Source organism: Camelina sativa, chromosome 16, assembly GCF_030686135.1.
Source record: "Camelina sativa cultivar CO46 ecotype springtype chromosome 16, ASM3068613v1".
In the NCBI taxonomy this organism is placed as follows: Eukaryota; Viridiplantae; Streptophyta; class Magnoliopsida; order Brassicales; family Brassicaceae; genus Camelina; species Camelina sativa.
Genome location: NC_141895.1, coordinates 6719344 through 6731869, shown reverse-complemented (window position 1 = coordinate 6731869; position 12526 = coordinate 6719344). Strand labels below are relative to the sequence as shown.

Genomic DNA, 12526 nt, shown 5'->3' with positions numbered 1-12526 from the left:
TCAGCTACAGATCTCTACAGAAACCTCCTCAAATCACCCAAAATCCTCAAGAACGCTTAAGAACACTTTTCTCTCTTTCTTTTCTCTCAAAAGCGGCTAAACCCGACTAATGATACAGAAACTCGACTTAAGGTTTTTTCCTAACCGAAAACGCAACGTTTTACTTAAGCCAAACCGCACAAACGGGACCTTGCATCGACCGATGCATCATCAGCATTGACCGATGCATCATCAGCATCGACCGATGCACATCCCAAACCAGGATTCTGGTTCACGGATGTTACAAAAATATACAACAATTATCTTTTTTTTAACAAACTATACATCACATAAAATACAAATAAAATAAAGTCAAGTAAAAAAATAGAATATTAAATTTAAATGAGAATGACATGTGTCAGAGTACTAAATATCACATTATTAGACAAAATTAGAAAAAACCTTCTTTTATTATTTAAGATTAGCTTCTCCAATGATCTGAGGTTGAACAGTGTGGTGGCCGTCATCTTCTTCATTCCTCAACTATTGTTCTCATTACCATCTGGGCTGGAATGGTTGCTCTGCTTGACTGCTTGTCTGTCTCAACTTTGTAATCGGTCCAGTTCAAATGCTCAATCGCTTCCACAGTTTCAGACTAAGCAATTTGCGTATTAATTCTCTCAGCAGCCCTACCCCAAAAAAATGGTATCATAGTATGTCATATACAGATAAATGTAATATGGTTGGACCTTGTGACTTACATGAAGGTAAGCGCTCTTGACACCGTAGCTGATTACTTTAGCTTGTGTGTCTTCAGATTTAAAGAGTAATAATCTTCTAATCTAATGCGTCCCAAAAACAAATGAATCGTCAACTGTTGGTAAAGTTCATAAACACAATTCCATTTCTTTCACTATGTTACATTTCATTTTTTTGTTCAATTACATTATAAAACAAAAATTCTTATTTTTTTCCTTAATAGAAAATACAATACACAAATCAGGCAACAAGCGTTCATTTGGTTCCTACATAATATTGAAATCGAAACACCTAGCAAACTACGCTCTTATCTATCCCACACGTGATTCTTCCATTGATTTTTTTTGGGATAAAATGTCTGATTTTATATTTTAGAAGTGAGACGATTACATTAAAAAGTAAAAGATGCTTAGAGTGGCATCAACATTCCAGGTTGAACAATCCCGGTGGAAAAGCAATTAGAGAATTTATAAATGTATTTAACCCATCACTAGTCACCTTAGAGTTAATGCCATCCAAGTACAAACTAATTCTTCTTTTCTTTGATAAAGCTATGAGAAACACGATTCACGGCCTCATAAACTTTGGACGTCACTGATAGCAAATTCTAAGAGTTTAGCACGAACATTCACAATCCAAATCTTATAAACCAAATTATAAAAACGTACATAATATAATTATATATTTAAATAATTATAACCAGCAAAATTAACACGGAGAAGTAAATTGTAAAAAGAACATTAAGCATCCAAATTCAATTATTAAGAAACACAAAAATTTTAAGAGTTTTTCTTTTTGTCCAAAAAACGAAAAAAAACGAGATGAATGTAGTTCCAGGAAGTGAAGGTAGTAATTGAGATAAGGGTCCACGCAGCGTATACAGAGTGTGTGTAGATCATGTGATATGAAGGTATCAAACAACTTTTGTGGTTGCAAATTGCAGACCAACTAGTATTTAAGCTAGCCTTGTTTCATCACCATTTCATCAATACAAGCTTATAATAACTCTTCACATACATTTTGCTATCAAACAAAAGATGGAAGGCAAAACTTTGATTCTAAGTGTGCTCCTAATGAGTCTATTCATGGCTCAAATTCAAGTTGACGCAAAGAGCTGCTGTCCGTCTACCACTGCTAGGAATATTTATAACACTTGCCGGTTTGCTGGAAGTCCCAGGCCAGTATGTGCATCTCTCAGTGGCTGCAAAAACATTAGTGGGACGAAATGTCCTAATGGATATACGCATGACATTCTCGAAAACACTGGTAAATTGATTAATATAGTAATTTATTATTGTAATAATATGACGGATCAAGATTTCATTTTCTTGATGTGTTTTAAATATTGTTTCAAGGTGATGCTGTCACTAAATACTGCAAGGTTGGATGTGTATCCTCTGTGTGTGGTGCTTTAACCAATCTTCAGAACTCTGGTAAAACAAACAATTCCCTTATTCATATATATATATATATATATATCTATATATCATTAGTATCATTTAAAAAAATATTTGATAAGATAATATATATAATATCCGTTCGTATTATGTCTCGATAATTAGATGCAAGCGAAGTCGTGAATGGAGCGGTTGAACAATGTGCCAACGCATGTTCTACAGTCTGCACCAAGGATTCGATGAATGCAGTTGAAACTGCCTAGACAACTATATCTATCCATGAAGATACCACATACATCTGTGGGTGAAGTGTGGTCATCTTTTACAATGTTGTTTTCATGTTTTCAATAATTGTCGTGTATGTGACAAAACATTTAAGATTCTCGCACTCATGTGTATGTACGTAGAAGGTTGTCAATCTATAGATTGTATATGCCTTCTACTTCTTATCTTTTAAATAATGAATAATGTGTTTGTAATAGTCTTCATTTGATGTTTATTTGATTTGTTTTCTTTTTTTGTTTTGTATTAGTATCCCACGGTTATGGCCCTGTTCGTTTTAGTGTCGCAGCAACACCTTCCAGCAACTAAATTACACTGACATCAATGGATTTTTTCTTCTTTGCCATTGCTGGTTTTTCGTTTGCTGTCGCTGCTTTCCTTTTTGCTAAAAATAACTGATGTCGTTGTTTGTCACTGACTGTCCCTGAATTTTTCAGCGTCTCATTTAACGGAAGCGGTATTGCTGTTTTTTTTATAAGATGCTTTATTATTGGGTCAAAAATAAACTAATCAAATTAGTGTTATTTTGGTGTCGCTAAAAGGTGTCACACGACTCTGCAAAAGAACAGGACCTATATAGAAACTTTTCCTTTGAAAGGAATTACCTTACAAGGAGCTCATATCATGAAAACACTTTATTAAAAATGTATGTTACGTTTGTCACCGAGTTAAAATAATAATACCTTATTTTTACGGAGGAAGTAATTCAAAAATCTTAAAACAACGAAAAAAAAGTTTAAACATCATATTTATAATTATATATTATGAAGTAATTTTAAAATAATGAAAAAAATTGAAAGTATAGGCTACAACTAAGGTTAAAATTATCTAAAGAATATATGAGCGAGTCAGTATAAAACAAAATAATTGTGTCAAAGAACAATGTTTGTTAGTTATTGAAGAAGAGGTAAATATATTTAGAGTTCAAAAAATAGAAATATTTAGATTTATATAATTATTTTTAAAAGATACAACTATTGGAACAAAAAATTATGAAAAAAATATATGAATAACATATAGTGAAAAGAGACGATATTACAATGAATAAACATAACCAACTAGAAAGAAATAATTTACGAAAAGTATGATAAAAAGTCGTAACTATTGTTGACATATATGTAAATTTCTAGTTATTATTATGTAGATTAGGAACCGATTGGTAAAGATCATTTTACTTTTACTCATCCTTTTTCTACAAAAAAACACATAAAAAAAAAAAAATAAATAAAAAATTACCCGGAAGAATTCAACTGTCACAAAATCGGAATCAACAGATCGCGTTTATCTTGAACCCGCTTCAGTTAAAACAAGACTCCGCCCATAAATTGTGTTGTGGAATAAAATCAGATTAAATAAATTACTAATGCCTAATATTATTGCAATTACTAATATAAAATACTTAACTAAATATACATACTAAAATCTTTGTCAAAAAAACAAATATATACTTCAGAAAGGCTATTCATCGATTGTCATCTAAAAAATAAAAATAAAAATAAACTACATATATTTAAATCATTAGTGATCTAACCTAATGGATGGTGAGACGGAGAGGCCACCTCCATATACATGGGCCACATGGGTGGAGAGGGTAGTGGGTAGTAACGCCGGAGGGAGGTTATCACTGGAGGCAATATTGGATGATGGTTTTGTGGATGAGAGGGTGACGATGGAATTTTCTGATGGAGAAGATGGGGAGTTAGTAATAAGCATACAAAAAGAGGTGTTGGATGTGATGAATGGCCTATGGAAGTAGTGTATGATTGTGAAGGTTCAATATCGAAATATCTCTGATGTGGCAGCCATGGGGGCGATGTATGTCATGGATTGGCCGCGTCATTTATTCATGTTTCGTTTTGAGTTGGAAGATGAGTACTTAGCGGCCCTAACTGGAGGGCCATGGAAAGCTTTTGAAAGCTATCTAATGGTGCAAGTTTGGACTCCGGATTTTGATCCACTGAATGATGAGATAGTCACGACGCTGGTGTGAATCCGGGTTGCGAATATTCCTGTTAACTTTTTATCACAAATCGATTTTAATGGTGATTGATCGCGGGTTACGGATACCTATCAAGATGGATCTAACCACTCTAAATTTTGAGAGAGCTCGGTTCGCTTAAATATGCATGGAATTTAACTTGAGGAAAGCTTTAATAGGGACGGTGATCAATGGTGAGCGTTACTTTGTAGCATATGAGGGACTAAAATACCATGTGTTCCGAATGCGGGGTGTATATACAAAAGTTGGGCATTTGGTTCACTTATGTCCAAAAGTTGTACCAACTAAGGAGGTGTTTTCGGTTCCCCCAATCAGGACCGAAAGTGGGAGATCGATGTGGTGCCGATGGATGATGGTTTTACGGAGGTGCGAAAAGGGAGTTGGAAGTTAGGAGCATCGCTAAGCCGGGTTATTTTTGCGGTCGGGTCTTTGGATAAAAATATGGAAAGAAATCTCCGGGAAATCACGCGGAAAGATACGTTAATATCCATACTTCCAATAGTTTTGGTCAACTAGAGTTAGTTTGAAACTGTCTAAGTAGAAGGGAAGAAAATATTCGTCTCGAGGAGAATAAGGAGAATGTACCAAATTGGAATGTTGGGAGTAAGGTGATTCGTGCGGATCACGGGAAGAAGGCATCGACTGAGTCTGTGTTGGGTAAAGGGATGGATGGGCTGTGAGATGGATTCACAATTCAAAAGGCCTAAAACAAGAAAGGAGTGGAACTTAATGGGCCGCAGAAGCAAAGTAAGCCTAACAGGCCTACTAGAGGATTGGTTTTCGGATCAGCACGAGACGAAATTCCGGTTCTTGCGAATGGCTAAAAAGGTTGAGAGTCAAGGCGGTGTCTGTCGATAGTCCGGGTGGGATTTTCATAGTGAATGGTGGGAATGAGACGGACACACTGGGGTCACGATTTGTCGGTAAATTATTGGAAGATACATGGTCGTCAATATCATAAGCTATGATAACGAGAGATGAAGTATGTTTGGCAGGTGATTTGTCCGATGGTGGAACATATCGCATAGCTGCCTGAAGACGTTCCCCGATTGTTTGGTTTGTAGTAAGTGAAGGTATAATTAATTGTCTTCTATGGAAATTTCGGAGGGAAACTAAACCCAATTTCCACAGGTCGATTCAATATTGGTTGAAGAAGTTTAACGCATATATATGGCCTTATTTGAGACTCATGCCGGAGGGGATAAAGCTAGTCGAATCTGTCAAGGGATTGGATTTGAGAACTCGTTTAGGGTGGATGCTGAAGGAATCATCCTAAATTGTACATGTCCTTACAAAGGCTCAAAAAGAACCTAAAAGCAAATCTAAAGATTCAAAAAGCACACTGATATCATGGTTAAAAACCATAAAAACCATGATATATCATGGCTTATGGGAGAAGCTGCATAATGTGTTAAAAGGGGTGGATGGTCCTTTGATTATCAGAGGCAATTTTAATACTATAGTCAGAGTGAATGAGCGAACAGGAGGCAATGGGCACTTATCATCGGATTCCTTGGATTTTTGGGATTGGATAAATGCGGAGTCATTGATAGATACGGGCTATCGAGGTAACCAATTTACTTGGAGACGACGAAGGGTGGAGTAGAACTTCATTGCTAAGCACTTAGATCATGTGTTATGTTGCGCACAAGCGCGACTGAAATAGCAAGATGCTTCAGTCTCACACCTTCCGCTCTTAGATTCGGATCATGCGTTGCTCTATATCTAATTGAGTCCAGAGGGTGCGAGCGATCCTTCTTGCAGACATTTTATATTTGAAGCAGCTTGGTTGTGTCATCCGAGTATCAAGGAACTTTTGACGTCGTCATGGAGGAGAGATATGACAACACCGAAGGCTTCGAATGAATTACGTGTGACTTTAAATAAATGGAACATGGATGTGTTTGGTGATGTGCATAAGAGGAAGGAGGGGTTGCTTGTAGAAATTAAAGTAATCCAGGATTTTTTGGAATTTTCAAAAACCGATGAGTTATTACAAAAGGAGGAGTTATTGCTCTAGGAGCTTGATAAGGTGTTAGAACATTGAAAAGGTTCTATGGTTTTAAAAATCCTGAGAGAAGTGGTTTACACAAGGAGACCAGAATACTAGGTTATTCCATACTTCCATGGTAATTAGGCGAAGATGAAACTGGATTGAATGTCTTAAGGATGATGGTGGTCAATGGTTGAAAAATCCGCAAGAGTTGGAGCAGCTAGCTGTTAATTACTATAAGATACTATATTCTATGGATGGTGTTGATTAGATGGTTGATAATTAAGCTACCTACAGAGGGGTTTCATACTTTATCTAGTGAGGAGATTAGGATGTTGAGTAAGCTATTTGTAGCATCAGAAGTAGTGGAAGCTTTAAAGGGTATCAGACATTTTAAAGCTCCTGGTCTAGATGGTTTTCAGCCAGTCTTTAGCAGAGATTTTGGGATGTAGTTGGTGAGTCTCAGATTCGGTTTCTCAAAAAAATTTGTGACAGGAGAACATTACATAAGCTTTAAATAATGCACTTGTTGTCTTGATCCCTATGGTCGGGCCTCTTGAGAGGATCACACAATTCAGACTTATAAGCTTATGTAATGTTCTGTTTAAAGCATTGACAAAAGTTACAGTTTTGCGTTTGAAACCGGTTATGTCCAAGCTAATAGGACCAGCACAGTCTAGATTTATACCAAGGAGATTAAGCATTGATAATATTATGGTGGTTCAGAAGGTTGTCCACTCCATGGAGCGTAAGAAGGATATAGATAGTTGGATGTTGCTTAAGCTGGACTTGGAAAAACCTTATGACCGCATACGATGGAATTATTTGAAGGATACACTTCACGCCGCAGGTTTGTCCACTACTTGGGTCTAATGGATCATGAACTCTGTGACTAGACCTTCGATAATTGTGCTATGGAATGGAGAGAAGATTGTGCCTTTCAAGCCATTAAGGAAGCTAAGACAAGGCGACCCGCTCTCTCCATACATTTTTATCTTATGTTTGGAGCCGCTCTGTCAGCTTATTGAGGTAGCTAAGCTGGATAAGAAGTGGAAGCCAATCATATTATCTCGCTGGGCTCCTCTCCTCTCACATGTTTGTTTTGCAAACGACTTGATATTATTTTCTGAAGCTTTGGTTGCGTAATGTGTAATCCGGCGAGTGTTGGAAACTTTTTATAGTGCCTTGGGTCAAAAGGTAAATCGAAGATCTTCTTCTCTAACAATGTTTCTAGGGAGTTGGGGAAATTTATTAGTGATGAGAGTGGTATCAAAGCTACGAGAGAGTTGGGAATATACCTAGGCATGCCTATTTTAAAGAAACGCTTAAATAAAGAAACCTTTAGGGAAGTTTTGGCAAGGGTTTCATCTATACTTGCATGGTTGAAGGGCAAGTTTTTGAGTTTTGCAAGCCGCATCACTCTAACAAAGTCAGTGCTTAGTTCAATAATGGTTCACACTATGAGTGTGATTTCCATGCCTTCTGCTTTGTTGGCTGAATTGGATAAAGTGTCACGTTCCTTTTTATGGGGTAGTATTGGAGTGGCAAGGAAACAACATTTGATTGCTTGGGTAAATTTTTTTACCGAAGAAGGAAGGGGCTGTTGGCATTGACAGAGCACGAGATATGAACAAGGCGTTGTTGGCAAAGGTCAAATGGCGTTTGTTGTATAATAGGGATAGTCTTGTGTTGCGAAGAAATTATAAGGTTGGTGATACACACAATATAGTCTAGTTAAAACCGAAGAGTGTGGGATCTTCCACATAGTGGAATGTAGTGTTGGGCATGATGGAGGTCATTTTGAAGGGGCATAGTTGGGTTCATGGGAATGGCAGTTAATTCAGTTCTGGAAGGATAAGTGGTTACTAAAACATCCTCTAATTGATTTTGTGGTTGATCAAATACCGCCATGAAGGAAAAATGAGCTTGCTAAAGATCTTTGGAGGGATGGGGCTGGGTTGTCAATGGGGAGGATCTCACCTTATGTTCCTGAGGAAATCTGCCTACGACTGCGCTCAGTTGTGTTGGATATTGTTATAGGGGCAAGAGATCGTCTATCTTAGGGGGAAAGACCCGATGGATACTGTTCAGTGACATCAGCATATACAGCACTTACTAAAGAGGTTGTCTTGTCTCCTAATATGGAGAAGTTCTGGTCTCGGGTTTGGGGAGTCGTGGCGCCAGAAAAAGTTCGAACCTTTCTAGGGTTAGTTGGTCACCAAGCCATAATGACTAACTCAGAAAGGTATCAGCGACACTTAGGAGACTCACCCATCTATATTGTTTGCAAGGGCGGAGTTGAGACACTTATTCACGTGTTGCAGGTCTGCTCAACGATGACAGGTTAATGGCAGCATTTGGTACCACCTGTGAAGAGGGGTCGATTTTTTTGCATCTTCTCTCCTTGAGTGGGTTTATGAGAATCTAGGAGGGGATTCAAGGGTAGGGAGGTACTTATGGTCAACTCTGTTTGGTATGGCACTATGGTGGGGGTGGAAGTTGCGTTGTGGTAATGTTTTCGGAGCAATGGCAAGTGTCGTGATCGAGATAAATTTGTTAATAACCTAGCAAAGGAAGTTGGGGCAGCGGTTGTAGCTCCGGCCAGTTTGCAGGTTTGTCCGGTGAGAGTAGAGCGACTATTAGCCTGGATTGTCACATTTGGATGGCGGGATGAAGATGAATATGGAAGGAGCTTCCCACGGAAATCCTTGAATGGCTACAACGGGGGAGTACTATGGGATGCCACATGGGGTTGGCAAGGCGGTTTTACTCTATAGATAGGAGGCATATACTCAGCTCCCTTGGCAGAGGTGTGGGTGGTTTATTATGGTTTATGCACTTAGGAGAAACGTGTGAGAAGGATGGAGTTGGAGGTTGATTCACAAGTTGTGGTTGGTTTTCTTAACACAGGGCTAGTGACACTCATCACTTGTCGTTCCTGGTGAATTTGTCTCATGGCTTTATTTCTAAGGACTGGAATGTTCGGGTTTCTCATGTGTATAGGGAGGCTAATCGTCTTACTGACGTATTAGCAAACTATGTGTTTGCTTTGGATTTAGGTTTTCATGTTTTTGAAGTTGTGTCAAGTTGTATTGCTTCGTTATTGTTGGATGATATGTGTGGTACTACGGTTTTGCGTAGTGTGTGCTTTTAAGTACTTTTAATAATATAGGTGAGACATTGTTCCTTTGTTTCCTACCAAAAAAAAAGAAAGACAGAAGCTGACAGGTAAAAATGGAGATGGAGAGATGTAGAACAAAAACCGAATAACTGATCGATTATAGTCTGCCGAACTAAATTGAATCATAAACTAAAATCTCTTGACAAGTTTGCTAATCGGTTCACTCCTTCAAAGAATGCTGCCACTGGGATGTCAGGTAAAACTTTGATAACCAAAAAAGTTGATTCTTTAGGTTATTCCAAACATCCAGAGCTAGTTGCATCTCTCTAGATTTGTTGAGCTATTCTTTTATGATTTCTCGATATATTAGCACTTTCTCTTTCTTGAACTTATGTCTCAAAAACTTATTCATTATTTTGAGAACCATCTAACAGATAGTATTATCTTCCAATGTAAGGCTACACAAGCCAACACTAGTTATGTTTGTGGTTTAAAAGGAAACAAAAGAGCGGATTTAATATCACAAATTTTGCCTTAAAAACTCCACAAAAAAAATTCAATCATGTTTCGTAAAGATGCATGACGATGATCGAAGAAATCCAATAAATGCCCGGCAAGATTCAAAGGGAGACGTAACAACATTAATGATAGTGTAAATTCTTATAAGTATTAATTATGTGTATGATAGACTTCGAGTATGTATGATCATAAAGTAGACAACACAAAGCTGTCACACTCGAGTCTGTATCAGCACAAAAATACAAAGAACAAAGCTGTCATACTCTTGAGCAATAAGACCGTTGGTGATAGTACGAAGAAGACAACGACGATGTGCTCAGATAAGAACAAATTTGGTCCTCTGCAAGGTTTACCTGATGACTCGCCATTTACAGTTGTTAGCTAAGGATAAGACATCTCTATCCTTATTCTAGATTGTTCCAAAGATGTGTATATAACAAACTTGTAAAACCCAATTCATCAGTCAAGTAAATATTTGGAATCAACCTTTGTATTACTTGACTGATGAATTGAAACACTATTTTTGCGGCACAATTTGATTCCAAATATTATCAGATCAGTGTTTTATAGCTCAACTTTAAAACTATAAACAGACCCATTTAAATCCCTATACATAAACCTCAGTTACACAACAGATCAATCACAACCTAAACAACAATTCAGCTTATAATCATTGGTGAATGAGACTTTCCGATTTCAAAGAAAAACATGTCGATTACATGTAGCAGAGCCGTCGTTTGAAAGACATACTGATGTTTACTTTCCACTAAAGAATTTTGTTCAGGTGTTTATAGAAATGAGAGGTAAGAAACAAAGCTATCACTACAAAAAAAAACCAACAAACTTTATGTTTTAAGCATTATCATCACAAGAACTAGACAAGATAATATACACACTCTGTTACGAGAAAATTTTCAAGACTTTCGACAATCATATCGTGTGTATCCATATGTGTTTCTCAAGCTATCTCAGCTTATTCAAGATACGACGCATTTGAAAGATACAAAATTCATCTATATTGAAGAAATGGTTGCCACCTTTCTTATCACTATCCGCAAAAATTCAAGATATGGTCACACTAAAGATACAAGTCCTATTTTTCTTTTAGAACTGCTTGGGAGAAATTGATGGTACACACATACCTGCTATGGTATATAACAGTGACGCTCCAGGCCACTGTAATTGAAAAGGAGTAATATCACGAAATGTATTGGTTGTTTGCAACTTTGATAAGAATTTATATATGATTTTAGTGGATGAGAGGGTTCAACTCACGATTCAAAAGTATTATATGAATCTTAACAAATACTAATAGATTTTTGATTCGAAAAGGTAAGTTTGTATAGTATCTGATAAGCTATTAATTTTTTATATCACATACATGATAAGCTAATAATTACACATGTTAAATTTTTTCTCCGGAAAATTTTATTTAGCGATTGTGAATATACGAATAAACGCAATTTTTTGGCTACTTCTTTTGGATATATGTTGGATTCACACACTTAAATATTTATTTATTTTGAGGGTTTAAACTTTCAAGAACGAAAATACAAGACAAAAATATGTATGTATGCATTATGTAGAAAGTATGGTAATGTTATATTGATCTTATAAAAGGATTGGATCCTCCTTTTTTTACTCTACAACGATGTAAATTTATACCCAGTAATCAGTTTCCTAATAAATGTATTAATCATCCTATGATACGTTTGTTTCGCTCCTATATGAAGCTTTTGTGTTGACTGAGTTTTATAAGTTGTTCGAACATGTCATGAGATTGCTATTAAACCAGGATCTCATACAACTATTGTGATATAAAAGACAAAGAGATAGAATCATCATAGATGTCTTATAGATGATGTGACAGTTCACGTGAAGACAATAAGCAGAACTGAAAAAGATGTTGAGACACTACTTGACACAATTGCGGGAAGAACATATGCGAAGTTCTGAAGTAGTACATGAAGCCAAACTGTTTGACTACTTTGAAGAGTTGAAATACAGAAGTTTGAGGACGACTTGGACAAGCTAAGAGGGTTAGATTCAACAAAAATGGTATCAACTTTCTGAAGCAGTTCTTGTACTAGTTCCGAGAATAATATAGGAACTAGTACAAGAATATGAGTTGATGAGTTTGAGTGTAGGAGCTTGGGGCCAACTTAGACAAGCCAAGTGCGGCTGCTGATCTAGATGAACATCTTGAATGGAAGATTCAAGATGGGAACATGAAGAGAAATTCCTTGTCCATGAAGAAAAAGGAAATTTCTCAATTCCTATTTGTTGTATTATAGAAAAATTCCTTCTCGTGTAGAATAGGAAAATTGTAAACTCTAGGGTTGAGCAGTTGAAAGAAATACCACATGGCGTTTCATGAAGACTTGCACGCCTTATTAAGGTATACATAAGTGATCCACACAAGGTGTATGACTGCGCTCCATCCATAAGATAAAGAGATCTTTTGATGGTTTATTCAT

The 12526-nt window shown here is 36.8% G+C and overlaps 1 protein-coding gene across 1 annotated transcript; it reads left to right on the top strand.

The window, feature by feature from the left end:
* The first annotated feature begins 275 nt into the window (after nucleotides 1-275).
* On the top strand, nucleotides 276-2616 carry LOC104750094 (putative thionin-2.4). Its single transcript, XM_010471837.3, has 3 exons — nucleotides 276-2004; nucleotides 2094-2171; nucleotides 2301-2616. The coding sequence occupies exons 1-3, from the start codon at nucleotides 1776-1778 to the stop codon at nucleotides 2396-2398; spliced, it is 405 nt and encodes a 134-aa protein (XP_010470139.1). The 5' UTR covers nucleotides 276-1775; the 3' UTR covers nucleotides 2399-2616.
* Nucleotides 2617-12526: the final 9910 nt, after the last annotated feature.

Coding starts and splice junctions, on each gene's coding strand:
- LOC104750094 (XM_010471837.3), top strand. CDS start 1,776: ATGGAAGGCAAAACTTTGATTCTAAGTGTGCTCCTAATGAGTCTATTC. Junction 2,005..2,093: donor TGACATTCTCGAAAACACTG/GTAAATTGATTA, acceptor TATTGTTTCAAG/GTGATGCTGTCACTAAATAC. Junction 2,172..2,300: donor AACCAATCTTCAGAACTCTG/GTAAAACAAACA, acceptor CTCGATAATTAG/ATGCAAGCGAAGTCGTGAAT.